Source organism: Sphaerodactylus townsendi, linkage group LG05 (assembly GCF_021028975.2).
Source record: "Sphaerodactylus townsendi isolate TG3544 linkage group LG05, MPM_Stown_v2.3, whole genome shotgun sequence".
Taxonomy (NCBI): Eukaryota; Metazoa; Chordata; class Lepidosauria; order Squamata; family Sphaerodactylidae; genus Sphaerodactylus; species Sphaerodactylus townsendi.
The window spans coordinates 14,457,616-14,475,144 of NC_059429.1; the positions used below are offsets into that span (position 1 = coordinate 14,457,616).

Sequence of the window (17,529 nt, forward strand, 5' to 3'; positions counted from 1 at the left end):
GGGTACTTCGCCCTCCTCCCTCGCTGCATTTGGAGCAACGCAATGATCCAATGGGCCCCCAGACCTCCCCCGCCATATTCCAGACCCACTGATCAAAAGCTGCAACATTCGAAAGGGGGACGCCCCCCTACCCCGTCAGATCTCATGGACTAAAAAGGATATCCCAAGAGGCTGAGTTTATGAAGACAGTGTGTGTGTGTGTGGGGGGGGGGGGGGGCACAGCCTATCCCTCTCCGCCCCCCCCCCCCCAACATTTAGAGCTAAGGAGCATTCTCTTGCTTGCTAGCTGTCGTCCTGGAAAGCCCTCCTGGTCCCCAGCTGAGCAAAGCCAGTGGCTGACTGCCCATCGTTAAAGTTTATTTATTGTTATTTATTTATTTATTCTAAGACAGGCGAAACTTAGGTGAAGGGCAGTCACAAAGGGGTATCCTGGATGCAAGCAGAGGTCCGTGGGAGAGCCGCTCCGCTCTTTCTGGCCGTCCCACGCAGCTCTTTCCCCACTAAGCATCAATTAAAGATTGGGGCGGGGGGGGGGGCAGAGAATGCCAATTCCTTTCTATTCCACTTCCGCCTCTCTCATGTGCTGCTTTGGTATTTGCATGTGAATGGGGGGGGGGGGGGTTACAGTGCTACATCCCATTTTTATATTTAAAAATTCTATCTCTAAAGTGCTAGTAGAAAAAAAGGGGGGGGGGGAGAAGAATGTTTTTATGTCCGCAGAGAACAAAGAGGACCTTTTTTTATTGGGGGGGGGGAGTCTAGAACATTCCACCCCAATTCCCCAAGGGTTGGGCTTCACCCAAGCCCCCGATCTTTTCGTTGGTGGGGCAAGAGGGAAACAGCCGCCCCCTTTTCTCCCTCTACTACGGCAGAAAATACCCCCCCCCCCCATTTTTGACAACAGACTTTATTAAACACTATGTGCCAATGTTCTCTAAGAAACGTCTGGTTCTTCATGGGGTGCGTGTGTGTGTGTTGGGGGGGGGGGTGCTGGCAGTGTACCCCACAAGCTAAACATCTGTTACGGCTACGGGCATGTATGTGTGAGAAAGAGCGTGCGCAACGCATGCATAAGGCTGCCAAGATCATTAGCTGCCCGTTGCCAAACGTCAGTGCGCCTTTGACACCCTTTGAGAGGCGTGCTGGAGTAAAATGTATGAACATCACAACGATACACCAAGTCTGAGGTCTTCTTCCACATGCTCTCAAGGGCCGCTGGCTAGCACTGACCGCAGCAACACTGAAGGTAGCCCTCCACACTTGGATATGGTGGTTTAACACACACCCCCCTCCAGTATGGGTGCAAGCAACAGCTGAACTGGACAAATGTGTTCTTCCCCTAAGAGCCCCACATGTCTGCTGCACTCAGGTATACTTCAGCTAAGCCTCTCAACGTGAATTGAGCATATTTAGAAGAATTGGTTTTTAGTCCCTGCTTTTCCTGTTTTTGTCCAAAACAGCTTAAAAACTTCTTTCCGTTCTTCTCTGCAACCCCCCCCCCCCCCCCAACAGACACCTTGTGAGGTAGGTGGTACTGAGAGAGTTGGGAGCGAACTGTGACCGGCCCAAGGTCACCCAGCAGACTTCATGGGCAGAGGCAGGGAATCAAACCCGGTTCTCCAGATTAGAATACACCTCTCATGTGGAGGAGTGGGGAATCAAACCCGGTTCTCCAGATTAGAATACACCTCTCATGTGGAGGAGTGGGGAATCAAACCCGGTTCGCCAGATTGGAATACACCTCTCATGTGGAGGGGTGGGGAATCAAACCCGGTTCGCCAGATTGGAATACACCTCTCATGTGGAGGAGTGGGGAATCAAACCTGGTTCTCCAGATTACACCACTCATGTGGAGTGGGGAATCAAACCCGGTTCTCCAGATTAGAATACACCACTCATGTGGAGGGGTGGGGAATCAAACCCGGTTCTCCAGATTAGAATACACCTCTCATGTGGAGTGAGGAATCAAACCCGGTTCTCCAAATTAGAATACACCTCTCATGTGGAGGAGTGGGGAATCAAACCCGGTTCGCCAGATTAGTCAGCTGCTTTTAACCACTACATCATGCTTCTTCAGGTCACTTCTCCCACTGTGGGGGTGGAAGGCCAAGGTGTTGTAGCCCTGCTCCTTTGGGTACAAGCAGCAGCACACCTGCAACTGTGTGACAAATAGGTTGTGAGCAGAGTTCTGAATGAGTGGCCATGGGAAAAAGGCTCAGCTCAGCCTCCAAGCCTTTCGCAGTTTGCTTTCACTGCCTGTGCCTCTTGAGTGCCGTCAAGGTGCTCCCAACTGATGGCAACGCTGTGAATGAAAACCCTCCAAAATGTCCTGGGCTAACAACCTCGCTGAGGTCTTGCAGAACGAGGAGCACAGCTTCTTTGACTGACCCCGTCCATCCCACGCTGGGCCTTCCCTTTTTTCCTAGCATTATTGTCCCTTCCATAAAAAGCTTGTCTTCTTGCTGTCATTACAAGAGTGGTCTTCCTTCTCCCTCTTTTATTCGAGAGGGATGTTTGCTTTCTAGCAGGGGGCCGGTCCCACCAAGTCACAGGGACAGCTGGAAAGCAAGAGGCCTACCGTTGTAGTTTCTCTGTCAGATGCTGTGGTAGAATGCCCCCAGCCATGCAGGTTCAATTAAGCTGCCCTAGACCATGCCATAGAAAACCAACCTACAACGGGTGGGACATAATGCCACTGAAGCTGAAGAGAGGCTTTTTTGTCTACCCCAGGGGTCTGCAACCTGTGGCTCTCCAGATGTTCATGGACTACAATTCCCATCAGCCCCTGTCAGGGGATGATGGGGGTAATTAGCAGTCCCATGGTGACATTTGGAAGAAACACATGATCACCGACCACCTAGTCTGAGAGACCACTCTGCCTTCCTTTGCAGCCCCTCCAGTGAAGAAGTGCGTGGCATCCCCAGGCAGAAGCGAGCATGCCTTTATCTGAACTGGCTTTCTACCACTGCTCTGTACCAAAGCCTAGTTGGTCTAATTTAAAACATTCGTACTATGAATCATTCCCCCCCGTGCCTCCGTGTACTGTGAATCATTCCCCCGTGCCTTATACCTGTAGCTCCGTGACTGCAAAGAGCACAGGGCTCCCAAGAAGCAGCAATGGAGGAGGAGGAGGAAGCCGGGGAGATATTTTTTAAAGGCACACAACCACCGCTGTCTTGCTTAGCTGCAGGCTACCTCGCAGGCAGCCTTCCTGACCGAAGCGGCTGCACAGAATCCCTTCGACTTCTGCCAAAAGATAATGGCCGAAAACCACCTCGGCTCTCCATAGCCTCCCTTTTTTGGCAGCAGATTTGGGAAGTTTACGAAGGGCCTCCCCTCGCAACAGTTTTGATTCTGCAGCTGTGGTCACTGCCTAATTCTGGTACTGGTGACAGAAACAGCAAACATGTCCTCCCCAGGGTGTTGCGGGTTTTCTGGGTTGTTTGGCCACGTCCTAGTAGCATTTGCTCCTGAAGTTTCGCCTGCATCTGTGGCTGGCATCTTCAAAGGATCTTCAGAAGATCCTCTGAAGATGCCAGCCACAGGTGCAGGTGAAACCTCAGGAGAATGCTGCTGGAACACAGCCATACAACTCAGAAAACCCACAACACCCTAGTGCCGTGGTGGCGAACCTTTGACACTCCAGATGTTATGGACTACACTTCCCATCAGCCCCTGCCAGCATGGCCAATTGGCCAAGCTGGCAGGGGCTGATGGGAATTGTAGTCCATAACATCTGGAGTGCCAAAGGTTCGTCACCACTGCCCTAGTGATTCTGGTCGTGAAAGCCTTTGAGCATGCAGCGCCCTCCCTTCTTAGTTCTGCACCCCTCTGGCATTTCTTGCTCTATTTGAAGTGCTACTTTTTCTAAACAATTAGCACTATTGGAAAGGATTTCCTTTTTAAAAATCCCACTTTTTGCTCTGATTGGGGACTCCAACTGGGGGTGAGGGTGACGGTGCACAATAGGCTGAGAGAGTGTTATAGGCCATTCAGCACGCTACCACAGGTGCACAAGGATTTGATTCTGGAGGTTCCTAGTCCAACACTCTTAACTACACTCTAACTCTGACTGGAATGAGGCTCTGTGGAAAAGCAGGAGAGGGTGTTGGTGGCTTTATGTGGATATTTGCCATTTTACACATTAAACCATTGCTGGCCACTTGCCACCTTCCCACAGGTTGGCCATGCTAGCAGGGGCTGATGGGAATTGTAGTTCATGAACATCTGGAGAGCCGCAGGTTGCAGACCCCTCCCACAGAAGGACAAGAGACAAAGAACATAAGAACAAGCCAGCTGGATCAGACCAGAGTCCATCTAGTCCAGCTCTCTGCTACTCGCAGTGGCCCACCAGGTGCCTTTGGGAGCTCACCTGCAGGATGTGAAAGCAAGGGCCTTCTGCGGCTGTTGCTCCCGAGCACCTGGTCTGTTAAGGCCTTTGCAATCTAAGAGAGCCTGCAGCGTACACCAGGGGCAGGTGCAAAGAAGAAGATGAAGAAGAGTTTGGATTCATACTCACCTTTCTGTCCTATAAGGAGTCTCAAAGCGGTTTACAAACTCCTTTCCCTTCCTCCCTCCACTGCAGACGCCTTGTAAACAGTGGTGGGATTCAGCCTATTCGCACCTATTAGGTAGAACCGGTAGCTAATTTTTTGTACAGTTCACAGAATGGTTGTAATCCCGCCACTGAATCCTTTCGGAACCGGTTGTTAAATTATCTGACTCCTACCACTGCTTGTAAGATAGGTGGGGACGAGTTTTGAGAGAACTGTGACTAGCCCAGGGTCACCCAGCAGGAATGTAGGAGTGGGGGAACAAATCCGGTTCACAAATCCGAATGTAGGAGTCTGCAGCTCATGTGGGAGGGTGGGGAATTAAACCCGGTTCTCCAGGTTAGAGTGCAACCTGCTCTTAATCGCTACACCACGCTGGCTGGTTCTAATTTCTCCTCCCGCTTCTGAGTAGAATCAAGACTCTTGTCACCTAAACTCTGTGAAATGGGCCCAGAAGTGGGGAAGAATCACATTGGACAAAAGGGGAGCAGCTCCACAAACCAGGCATGAGCCCAAGTCCATTTTAAGTTTATTTTCCTTTAAAAAAAAAAGAAAAAGAAAAAAAGAGCACCCATTTCCCTTTTCTCCGGCCCTCGGGACAGCATGCAGATTTTGTTTTTAACGGAGCGCTGCGGGTTCGTTCATTTTCAATACCGGTTTTATTCCTCGAGACCCCCACCTATCAATTTCATCTCCCACCCCCCAATTTTCAAACACATCACAAATGTGTAAGGAAATCTCTAAATATACCGCAAATATAAACAACAACAAAAGAGGGAGGGGGGGAGAGAAAGGAAAAAAAATATATAATATATAATATATAACAGTAGTCTACTACGTAAAGTGCTTGGCGATGGCTTGCGAAAAAACTTCTAACACACGGAGGGGGAAGATGGGATGTGGCGGGGATAAAGGGCTCTTGCCCCCCCCCCCCCCAGCTTCACCCTTGCCCATGGGATAACCCCACCCCTCCTTGCCTACTGCACCCCCACAGAACAAGTCCAGGTATTGGCTGGCCGAATGGTGCCAGGGAGGAGAGGGGCTTCCACCCGAGAGGAGGACGATTGAATTCTCCTGTGAGCGCAAGATTGGCTGAAGGTGGCGAAGGGGGACGGAGCCGACATCTGGATTCCCTCGGTTGGGTCTTTTAAACTTTTGATTGCAAGCGTGTTCTACTGATCATCCCCTACTGGCAGAGAGATGGAGACGAGGACGGTGGCAGCTGAGGAGAGCAGACAGCGTGGGGCCAGCTGCGGACAAGAAGAATGAAATACCCACATTTAGAGTCAGAGGTTTGGTACGGAGACCACTGTAGGCTAACCTGTCAGCTGCACGTGGAGGCAAAGATCCCTGCCCCTGCCGGCCAAGGGGTCGCAATCTGGATCGTGCAACAGCTGGATCGTGCGAAAGCAGCCTGAGGCTCCAGCAGAGCTGTAGTGAGGGGGAACTGCGCCCAGGGCACCTGTGTACCCCTGCCACGCCCCTGGACCAGCACGCATCCTCCCGTCCCCTTGGTGCTACGCCACTGGGCTCCAGTGACACATGTAGGTGGCAAGGCCAGATGTCCAAAGGAGCAACTCAGGAAGAATAAATTTGGGGCAAGGAAATTATAGACAGGTTAATCAAGCAGACGCTAGCACAGGGGTCTGAAAACCTGCGGCTCTCCAGAGGTTCATGGACTACAATTCCCATCAGCCCCGCCAGCACGGCCAATTGCACTAGCGGGAAGATTCCAAATTCCACGTGCCCGAGCACAGGATTTGGGCTCTCGGAAAGCTCGGCTTTCCAGTCACTGGGAAACTTGACAGCAGTGACAAAAACCTATCAAAATCTCCCATCAGGGCCTGATTGTGGCGTGTTTCGAGGGTCCAAAGTCTTGCACTGAAATCTCCACGACAACCCTGTAAGATACCCCTATCTTCAGAGAGGGCTGAAGACCACAGAACGATGACTTGCAAAGACAGCTCAAATGTCTGTCTAATAAGGAGAAAGGAAAGGGGGGCAGAGAGGAATAACCCCCCCCCCCAACCCTTGAGGGTTTGAATTTGGCAATCACAAACACATAACTCTAAGAATTGATTTTAAAAAAAGCCCTACTCCAAGAACTCCCAAGTCACGAAGAAGAAGAAGAAGAAGAAGAAGAAGAAGAAGAAGAAGAAGAAGAAGAAGAAGAAGAAGAAGAAGAAGAAGAAGAAGAAGAAGAAGAAGAAGAAGAAGAAGAAGAAGAAGAAGAAGGAGGAGAAGAAGGAGAAGAAGGAGAAGAAGAGGAAGAAGAAGAAGGAGAAGAAGGAGAAGAAGAAGAAGAAAGAAGAGAAGAAGAAGAGAAAGAGAAAGAAGAAGAAGAAGAAGAAGAAGAAGAAGAAGAAGAAGGAAGAAGAAGAAGAAGAGAAGAAGAAAGAGTTTGGATTTATATCCCCCCCTTTCTCTCCTGCAGGAGACTCAAAGGGGCTGACAATCTCCTTGCCCTTCCCCCCTCACAACAAACACCCTGTGAGGTAGGTGGGGCTGAGAGAACTCCGTAGAGCGGTGACTAGCCCAAGGTCACCCAGCTGGCGTGTGTGGGAGCGTACAGGCTAATCTGAATTCCCCAGATAAGCCTCCACAGCTCAGACGGCAGAGCGGGGAATCAAACCCGGTTCCTCCAGATCAGAGTGCACCTGCTCTTAGCCACTGCTCTTAGCCACTACGCCACTGCTGCAGATAGAAGGCTTCTGAGTCTCCCCAGGGTTTTAAACCCAGCTGGAGGTTCAATTAAAAAAAAGGGAAAGATATGGCAGAGGTGAAAAATGCCATCACAACACAGGTGACTAATGGGGACCCCATAGTTTCCCCCCACAAGGCAAGAGGTGTTGAAAGATGGTTTGCCACTGCCTGCAAAAGCATGTTGACCCTTAGCTGTCTCCCATCCAAGCATTAACCAGGGACAACCTTGCTTAGCTTCTGAGGTCTGGCAAGATCAGACAAGCGTGGACCACCCGAGTCAGGGGAATGGGAGTGGGGGGCAACACAGTGCTCAGGGAGAGTTAGAATTGGCCCCTTGCCTGCAACCTGCAAAATCTTGGGGCTGAGCGCAGGAGGTGTAGCAGATACACCCAGGGCTGCCAGGACACAGATGCAAGAGTTAAACAAATCCAGCCACGCTCCCTCGGAGAATGTAACAACCAGACTCTAATCAGAAATGCAAAAAAGGCCCCTTGTCGGGCAGAGAGAAGCAAGGGAAGCCCTTCGATTAAGGGAGCTGCAGAGCAATTTTTGGTGATGCACGAAGCAGACGGAGCCCGGGAGGAGCCAACTTGGGTAACGCGACCCAGAGGACTGAGGTCCAGCGGCACTCCCCGCCTCTGCAAAGCTCCGCTTGGATTAGAACAGTGATGGCGAACCTACGGCACGGGTGCCAGAGGTGGCACTCGGAGCCCTCTCTGTGGGCACGCACACACACAGTTCGTCATGTGGGGGGCGGAAAATCACTCCCCCCACACACACACATCTAGGCTGGCCTAGCCCACTGAGCATGATGTGCATGCACCACGGTGAGTAGGGAGGACTTGGCTGGCAGGCCTGGCGCTTGTGCTCCGGGTGGCTGCTGCCCGAGGGGTGTGTGTGCAGAGGAGGCAGAGATGCTAGAGAGGCACAGAGAGGTGCGCGCAGGACTTGCTGGAGGCTACAGGAGGCTGGCCCCTTCTCGAGCGGGTGGGGGGGGGGGAAGGAAGACGGAGCCAACCGGTTTTTTCTAAACTAAAACCTCAGCATTCAGGTTAAATTGCCGGGTTGGCACTTTGCGATAAATAAGTGGGGTTTGGGTTGCAGTTTGGGCACTCGGTCTCAAAAAGGTTCGCCATCACTGGATTAGAAGGCTAGGAGAGAGCCTTGGTCTTGAAAAAAAACCCAATTCGCGTCAAGGAAGGCCTGATTCAAAGCCCTACTCGATGACAATGGCTGCCAGGGACACCCCATGTGGGTCTTGCCAGGGTGGGGGGGGGGGTTACAAGGCAGAAAAAAAGGGGTCTCCTCCTCCACAGTAAATCGATCCGTGACATGCAGTTGCGCCAGAGTGGGCAGAAAAGAGGAGGGGAGGGCTGCCTGCCCAGCAGCCATGGGGGGGGGCGGGTTGGACATTGTGGTTTTCAGAAGCCCCCAACCCCCCCCCCCCCCCCCCCTGAAAGGGCTCTTCTTTGGAAAGATGCCCAGGCGCCTGGGGAACTTCAGCCTGTCTGCTGGAGACTGGGTAGGGTGGGGCAGACGCGGGGAGGGGGGAGGGGGGGAGCCTGTTTGCAAGCCGAGCAGATAAAAAGAAGGGAGATGAAAGAAAGACACCCAGCGTCATGAATGTGACGAAGTAGCGAGGGGGCGGGGGCTGGGAGATCACAGGAGGCAGTGAATAATTTGGGGGATGAGTTTATGAATCAGGAGGAGATTTAGGTACTAAAGCAAGAGTGTGTGTGTGTGGGGGGGGGGAGGATGACAAAGAGCGAGCAACTGCAGGAGTGGGTGGAAAAGAGGAAGTGGCTCATGTCAGCCAGCTGAGGGGCAGGCCATGTGCACACGGAGGCCATCCACAGCCCCCTCCCCCTCACCTCCCTTGATTTATCATTGTTAGCAGCAGCTGCCTTCCCTCCCTTCGCACGTCCCAAAAAAGCTCAGAGATACAGCTGTTCTCCCCCAAAGGATTCACAGCCCACGCATTTTTTAAAAAAATTATATTGGGTAATACACCCCCATGCCCCCCACCCCCCTGCAACAACATGGAGAGACTGGGAGCTTTCCTTTTTATTTACTTTCAGAGAGGATTCCAATCAGAGGTGGGATCCAGCAGGTTCTCACAGGTTCCCGAGAGTAGGTTACTGATTATTTGTGTGTGCTGAGAGGGGGTTACTAATTGGTGATTTTGCCACGTGATTTTTGCCTTAGTTACGCCCCTCCTCTCAGCAGTAGCGTACAGAACTTGAAGCAGTCTAGCAGGAGTTGCACCGGCGTGCGTGGCAGCCTGCGCCTGCGTGCATTCGTTTCCCGCCCAAGGACCGGCGCAGCGGCTGTGGCAAGGATGCAGCCGCTGCGCCGGTCCTTGGGCGGAAAACGAATGCATGCAGGCGCAGGCATTCCTGCCCAGGAATGCCCGGCCACGCCCCCATAGTGCCCTGCCCAGCCCCACTGGCGCTACGCCACAGTTTGAATCCCACCACCATGGGAACCTGTTACTAAAATTTTTGGATCCCACCACTGATTCCAACCCAGGAACTTCCTTTGGGCCAAACGTTCTAACCCAGGGTAGCCCGATCTTGTCAGCTAATCAGCCCAGAATCCACCTCCCCTTGTTCCCATGATGCTCCTCTCCAGCCCCACGACTTTTTCCTCCACTCCCCCAAACACTGAAGGAGAGAAACAGAGTAGAAGTGGGCAGACGCACCTGTGGTGGGTGAGTACCCCTGAGTCACTGCTGTTTGCAGGTCGAAAGTTTGCGGATCTTGCTGCTGGTGGAGGCAGCTTTGCGGGAGGGGTTGGAGGAGGCACTGGCCCGCCTCTCGCCTTTCGTTTTGCCGCTCAGCTGCCCAGGCTCTGTTCCGTTCATGCACACCGGCTTGGGCAGCCCCCTGCTGCGGCTCTGCCCGTTTTGCCTGGCGTCTTCCTCGGGCACCTGTCCTGGAAGGCAAAACGGAAAGGGAAACAGTGCAGAAAGAGCCCTCTGCTCTCGAGCATGCACAGAGCGGCCTCTAGACAAGCACTCGGAAGCACAGGGCACGACAACTCACCGCACTGATTTAGGACAACCCAGCCTCTCATAATGGACAGGTTAGTCCAGTTCTGAATTCTCCAAGAATCTTCAAGACGTCCCAGGACAAGAGACCCCTATCACACAGACTGAATTTTCTTCATGCCAGTGTGATTTTGAAATGTTAGATTTAGTGGGTGGGTTTTGAATGGTTGAAATAGGGAGCCCAATGAAGCCTTTAAGTCGTGGAAAACTTTCTGACCTCAAAAATAGCCAATTTATTTCAGACAAAACACCCGAGATCAAAACACAGGGAAATAAACAACAGGTAGGATATCCAAAGGTTCACAATCTTTAAAATAAATCGAACCATCACAGAGAGAGAAAGAGTGAAAGAGGAAGGAAGGAAGGAAGGAAGGGAGGGAGGGAGGGAGGGAGGGAGGGGAGAGAGAGAGAGAGAGAGAGAAATCACAATTTCTTGTAGGGGAAGTGGCTAGCATTTCAATTGATTTCTAACTGCCTCTGGCAGGCTATTGAACCACCAACTGCTTACAACAGAACAAAGCCAGAACATGGTGGTATCTTAAAGACTAGCAAGTTTTTTTTTATTCTAGCAAAGGTTCGCATGGACCAGAGCCCCCTTCCACACTCAGCCCAATCTACTGCACAGGATTGCTGTGAGGATAAAATGGAGAAGAACGTTGCAGGCCATTCTGGTCCCCTTTAAGAAGACATAAAGCTGTAGACAGATTTATGGAGGACAGGGCTATCAGCGACTAAATGGAACTTCCACATTCAGATGCAATCACTCTCTGAATCCCAGTGTTAAGGAGAAACAGGGGAAGGCTTTGCCCTCTATGCTGAATGTCCAAAGGAACTGGTTAGTCCCTTGTGTGAGAGACGATGCTGGACTAGATGGACCCCTTGCCTGATTCCACAGGGCTCTTGGGTTATGTTCTTTAATGAAGTATACAAAATACACATATCAGATGCATGCAGGAATCAAAACCTGTTAGCCTTTAAGAAGAAGAAGAGTAGTTGGATTTATATCCCTCCTTTCTCTCCTGTAGGAGGCTCAAAGGGGCTTACAATCTCCTCCCCCCCCCCTCAGAACAAACACCCTGTAAGGTAGGTGGGGCTGAGAGAGCTCCGAAAAGCTGTGACTAGCCCAAGGTCACCCATCTGGCGTGTGTTGGAGTGCACAGGCTAATCTGAATCCCCCAGAGAAGCCTGCACAGCTCAGGTGGCAGAGCTGGGAATCAAACCCGGTTCCTCCAGAGTAGAGTACACCTGCTCTTAACCACTACGCCACCGCCGCTCCAGAAGGCCACCAGACTCCTGTTTGGGCTACAGGACACCAACATGGCTATTCCTCTGGGGGAAATGCTTTGTTATAGAGAACATAAAAAGATTCTGGAAAAATCCCCATTCCGCTCTGCCCCCCCCCCCCCAAAAAAGATGCAACCCCCAGTTGCTCTTCACTTTCTCAGCAGTGGCGCAGGAGCAGCAGTGGCGTAGGAGGTTAAGAGCTTGTGTATCTAATCTGGAGGAACCAGGTTTGATTCTCCGCTCTGCCGCCTGAGCTGTGGAGGCTTATCTGGGGAATTCCTATACACTCTCACACACGCCAGCTGGGTGACCTTGGGCTAGTCACAGCTTCTCGGAGCTCTCTCAGTCCCACCTACCTCACAGGGTGTTTGTTCTGAGGGGGGGGGAGGAGATTGTAAGCCCCTTTGAGCCTCCTACAGGAGAGAAAGGGGGGATATAAATCCAAACTCTTCTTCTTCCTCAGTACTTGTTCTTAATTTCCTTTGCATTTCAGTTGTTACTGAATACCCCTGGATTACCCTGTACTACACAGAAGGGGGAGGGAGGGGAAGGGGTACCATGCAAGGGAAGGGGAGGGAAGGGAGGTATGGCATGCAAGGGAGGGGAGGGGGCCCAGCATCTGGACATGGCCCACCCACCCTAGCGGAGGGGGAGGGAGAGGAGGGGTGGCATGCAAGGGAGGGAAGGGAGGGTTATATGTGAGGGAGGGAGGGAGACATTCGTTCTATAGGTAGCCAAAGGTGGCTTCTGTTTTGGAACACAGAGAAAAAACAGAGCCCCTCCTTCAAGGCTGAGAGGAGCTGCTTAGCTCAGCAGCATGGCAAAAAGAGAAAGTGCGCACACATCGCCCCTGCGAGCTGGCGTCTCTCCCCCCCCCCCTTTTCAGATTCTGCTGAGGTAATTTTCATGCAGAGAAGAAAACACAACAGGCCAGACTTTCGAAGCTAGATGACTCAGAGGCGCAGCGGCAAAAGGCGATTATGTCTAATTTTGCTAACGGACGCACGGCTCCTCTCGCTTGGCAAGCTCAGAGGCCCGCGTCACGGCAATTCCCTGCTCGTGGCCCACAGTCATGCCATCCATCTTGGGGGCGGGTGGGCGGGTGGGGGAGCACGGTAGGAAGAAAACAGAACGTGACCGAGAGGCGGATCAGCATCATTATCCTCTTCCTGGAAAGCGTCAAACCCCAAACGGCTTCGTCGCAAAAGAAAGCCTTAATGGATTTCACCTTATTTTGTAGTGCGCGGCCTAAAATGTCGAGCTGGCGGTTTGCGTACGAGCCTCTCTTTCCAATTCTGCAGCTCAGCTGGGAGCTGCCATGTTCTTCAAGACTAGCAGACGGAATGGACACCGTCTTTGGATTTACAAAAAGTCTTTCACAGGAGTGGATGATCTTCCTGTCTTCTCCTCAGAGGCAGGACTGAAACTCCCAGAGGAAAGGCAGGGAAGAGACCATGTTCCTTGCACCGCCGGCTCGGCATGACTTGTCAAAACAGTTCTAAGCTGCAGATCCTTGCTATTCGAAGCTTCCCAAGCTCTTGGCTCATCTTCTACTTGCTGATAGGGCTTCTCTGCTCTGACTGCAAGAATGGGCAACCAGGCTTTCTAATAATACCTTCTCTCACCCATCTGTAACATTCTGCCAAGCGGCAGGGGGATTTTAGAATACGTGGCAAAGCAGTTACCAGGAATCAGTCAGTTTAACCTTTAATGGCATAAAAGATTATTTACATTTAGACATTTAAATATTGACATTACCAGGAATCAGTCACCCGATACCAGTGGTGACAAACCTATGGCACGGGTGCCAGAGGTGGCACTCAGAGTCCTCTCAGTGGGCACGCGCAAACAGCGTCGCCCCCCCCCCCCCACATTTAGGCTGGCCTGGGCCGCTGGGCTCGATTGTTAGCATTAAACCTAAGACCTAGTTTTGGGGAAGCAGTGTAGGTAACCCTGTTAAGCCCCACTGATTTTCATGGGAAGAACTAAAGTGCGATCCTTTACCTGGGAGTAAGCTTGGTTGCTGGCAATGGGGTTTGCTTCTGAGTAAACCCTCCTAGGGTCGTGATTCACCCGTTGGAAGAGTTGTACGGTTGCTTCAAAGCAAAGCCACCGACTACCACCATGCTTCCCCCGAGTAACGCGCGCCTCGGAGCCAACTGTTTTTTTCTAAACTAAAACCTCAGTATTCAGGTTAAATTGCCGTGTTGGCACTTTGCAATAAATAAATGGGTTTGGGGTTGCAGTTTGGGCACTCGGTCTCAAAAAGGTTCACCATCACTGCGCTATACCCTGGTCCCCTTGGCACACTTCCTGCCGCGTTTCACAAATTGATTCCTGCAGTTCTTATTTCCAGGTCTTCCGTTTAGCATTTTTTTGCGCATAAGCCCCCTGCTCCTCACACTCCAATTCACATTCCCTGCAATTCCATTTAAGAGCAAAATAAGTGCAGAATTCAGCACTCTAAGAATCCTTTAAAAAAAAAAAAAATCAAGTTGCTAGCTCTCAGGGTTCCCACTTGACAAAATCTCAGAAGGTGAGGACGGTTGCTGTCTCTCCGGTTACAACAGCACAACAAAACAAATGATGCAAAGCAAGATTCACAGCTGCATCGTTTATAGAAGTTCAAGAGTTTCCTCTTGACTTTGGCCTGCCTGGTGCTTTAAAAAAAATATCTATGCACAAAACCGCCCTGGTCTCCAGCAGAACTGGTACCCCCGTGGCTCTTTATAAAGCAGCTTCCCGCAGCTGCTCTAGAGGCTCTAGAGAAAGAGAGTCGGATAAGAGGAACCTAGGCCCAACTTGTAAAAAGTTGCAATGGCTAGTTTGGCCTTTGCATCCCAGGGGCTGAACAAGAACCACCCCTTAAGCCCGATTCACACACACAGAGTAAAATGAGACGGCAGAACAGTGGCGGAGCGACAAGGGGACAGGGGGTGCACAGTGCACCGGGCGCACGCCTGCGGGGCGTGGAAAATTGCCCCCAGGCCCCTCGCCCTTTCCCCCAAAGCGCCCCCCCTTCTTTCCACATTTACCTTAGTTCATAGGTGTCAAACTCGCGGCCCTCCAGATGTTATGGACTACAGTTCCCATCATCCCCCTGCCAGCATGGCAGGGGATGATGGGAACTGTAGTCCGTAACATCTGGAGGGCCACGAGTTTGACACCTGTGCCTTAGTTCCTTTCCTTTTTCTAGAACTTTTTCAGGCTGCAAAAGGCCTGTTCGCAGTAAAAATCGGCCTGAGGAACTACAGTTCCCAGGAGACCTTGGGGCTCACAAGGTCTCCTGGGAAGTATAGTTCCCATCAGGCTGTTTTTACTGTGGCCTTTTTGCAGCCTGAAAAAGTTCTAGAAAAAGGAAAGGAACTAAGGTAAGTGTGGGAAGGAGGGGGGGCACCACGGGGAGGCGGGCATGGGAGTGGAAAATATAGAATGCGCACTGGGCACAGTTTGGCCCAGCTCCGCCTCTGCGGCAGAACATATTGTGCCACTGCAGATGGAAGAATGCATCTTGGAATGCTCTCCAAAGGTTAAATATTCCCTGCAAGCAGAATGATAACACAGGATGCAACGAGAGGGAAGCTGGAATCTTTCTCCCTTCAGTGCATGTTTTCTAGCTGCAGAAGTTTACTTCAAGGAACATTCAGTGATGGAATCTCCCATGCGCCCTGAAGCGGCCTTCTCTATTCTAATGCCTCGGGGCTCTGTCACCTTATTCTCCTGCACCTAGTCTCTGTGCTGATAACACTGCAAGAAACCATTTTTACGGTGGTGGGGGGCTTCTGAGAAATAGTACACATAGCAAAGATTACAACAGTGATTCTCAACCAGGGTTCCGTGGTACCCTGGGGTACCATGAGCATGTCCCAGGGGTACCGTGACAATGCTACCGCCTGCCCCCCCTTCCACCGGAATCAAATGGATTTTGAAGGGGTGGGGTTGGAAGCTTCATGGGCTCCCTTTAAACAACACTGAAAAACAGCATTGTTTTATTTGCCTAAATTCAGTGTGGATTGGGGGGGTAGATTTAAACGGAGCTCTCCCTTTAAATCCCCCCAATCCATGTCGAATTTAGGCAAACAACACTGCTTTCCCTCCCCTCCCCCTGCTTGCCACTCCCCCCACCTACAGGCCAAAAACGGGAAAAAAAACCTAAAAAATGCAAAAAAAAATCAAATGAACCTCAGGAGTACCCTGAGATATGAAGAGCGAGGTCAAGGGTACCATGATGTCGAAAAGGTTGGGAAACACTGGATTACAATCCAGTGAGCAAATACAGACCCCTCTCCCCCAGCCAGGTGGCCTTATGCAGACTGTCCTTTGACCCCTGATCAGAGGCTTGGGGGGAAGAATGGGGCCTGGGGCAACACCTGCTCTATGGGGCTGCCCCCCTTAGCCAGTGGGAGCCTGCTGTGGGGTGCCCCTCGGCCCAGCCCTGCCAGGTTCCTCCTTCAGCTGGTGGAGGCTCCGCTGGCTGAGGGAGCAGCCTGGTGGGGCAGGGTCGAGGGGAGGCAATTCTCTGCCCCCCCATGTGACCAGTTCACATGCGCCCGGGGACATGTGACCCCGCTCCGCGCCCGACCCTGATCTCCTGGACCAGTGGTGGCGAACCTTTGGCACTCCAGATGTTATGGACTACAATTCCCATCAGCGCCTTCCAGCATGGCCAACTGGGGCTGATGGAAATTGTAGTCCATAACATCTGGAGTGCCAAAGGTTCACCACCATGGTCCTGGACCCTGCAGGTCTGTCACATTTCTAGCTTGAAGCTCTGAGCTGCTTTACTGCCCGTTTGACAAGCAGGTCAATAGATTTGCCTTGTATGTGAGCCGTCGGCTGTCAGAACATGCAAGCAGGTCTGAGAGATGTTAAGCTCAGCCTAATGGTGTTCCTCCCCCAAAAGCTTGTACAGAAATAGCTTTCCCAGGCACAGCAGTGAAAGATGAAAAGCGGTGGGACATTATACAAAAAGAAATGGGGCCCGGGAAACAGTATACCCCCCCCCCGGCCCCACTGCAGCAATTCAGCTCTTGAGTAACTCGAGACCCAGCCAGGACTGGATCTGCCCTTATCCTCCCGGTGAAATATTTTCCTGGAAACATGCTGCATATTTTCATAAGGGACGGAGAAAAAAAACACCCCAGACTTCATCTGTCCTCACCAGCCTCTTCTCTCAAACGAGTCTTTTAATGCCCTTCAAGATGAAAGGGGGGGGGGGGGAAGCATTTGAAGGCTCAGCCAAGCAGTATAAATTTTTAAGTGTGTGTTTCGGGAGAAAGGAAGGCGAGGAGGGCAAAAAGAAAGACAGAAAAGGAGAGCCTTCTGCTCGAGGCCTCTTCCTCCTCTGATCAATGGAAGGACTAATGAGTTTCCCCCCCCCCCCAACTGAGCATCCACCCCCGCCAGTGAGTCACTTGTGCTCTTGCTCTCTCCCCCCCCCCCCCCCAGCTCCCCCTCTCTGCGGCGACCTGGTACAAACTGCAAGGGAATTGATCATAGAGGTTCGGAGACTGTTCTCTTCCAGAGCCGAGCAGCGGGGGTGGAGGAGAAAGAAACCTCTCGATTTCTTCTCTCCTTCCAATGTGCCACCCAACGAAGAACGAAGAAGATACCAGCTCTTTTTCTCTCTCTCTCTCTGTGAAATATCCAGCTTCCAGCCACGGTGCCTGTGAACTCAAAATGATAAGAAATTGGGGGCGAGGGGGGCACGCGTGGCCAGAGAATATGGCTGGCACGTTCTGCAGTCAGTTGACGCTGCTCTCTTCCCCGAACGAAAGAATGCAAGATGCGTGCAAACTGTTCCTTTGGTGAAAGGGCATGGAGTGCATCTTTCTCTCAGTTCAGGGGTAAAATAGACATGGTCTGCAGTGTTTACAATAGGCCCATGGTGGCAAACCTATGGCCTTCCAGATGTTCATGGACTACAATTCTCATCAGCCC

General features: G+C 51.7%; 1 protein-coding gene across 1 annotated transcript in view; it reads right to left on the minus strand.

Annotated features, from left to right (window-relative positions):
• Positions 1-5,070: 5,070 nt before the first annotated feature.
• The window catches only part of STK11 (serine/threonine kinase 11), a 90,486-nt gene continuing 78,027 nt past the window's right edge, over positions 5,071-17,529 (minus strand). The window contains exons 9-10 of the mRNA XM_048495996.1: positions 9,958-10,190; positions 5,071-5,803 (exon numbers count right to left, since the gene is read on the minus strand). Coding sequence (XP_048351953.1) covers positions 9,982-10,190 — 209 coding nt within the window. The 3' untranslated portion in view covers positions 5,071-5,803; positions 9,958-9,981. The remainder of the gene's footprint in view (positions 5,804-9,957; positions 10,191-17,529) is intronic.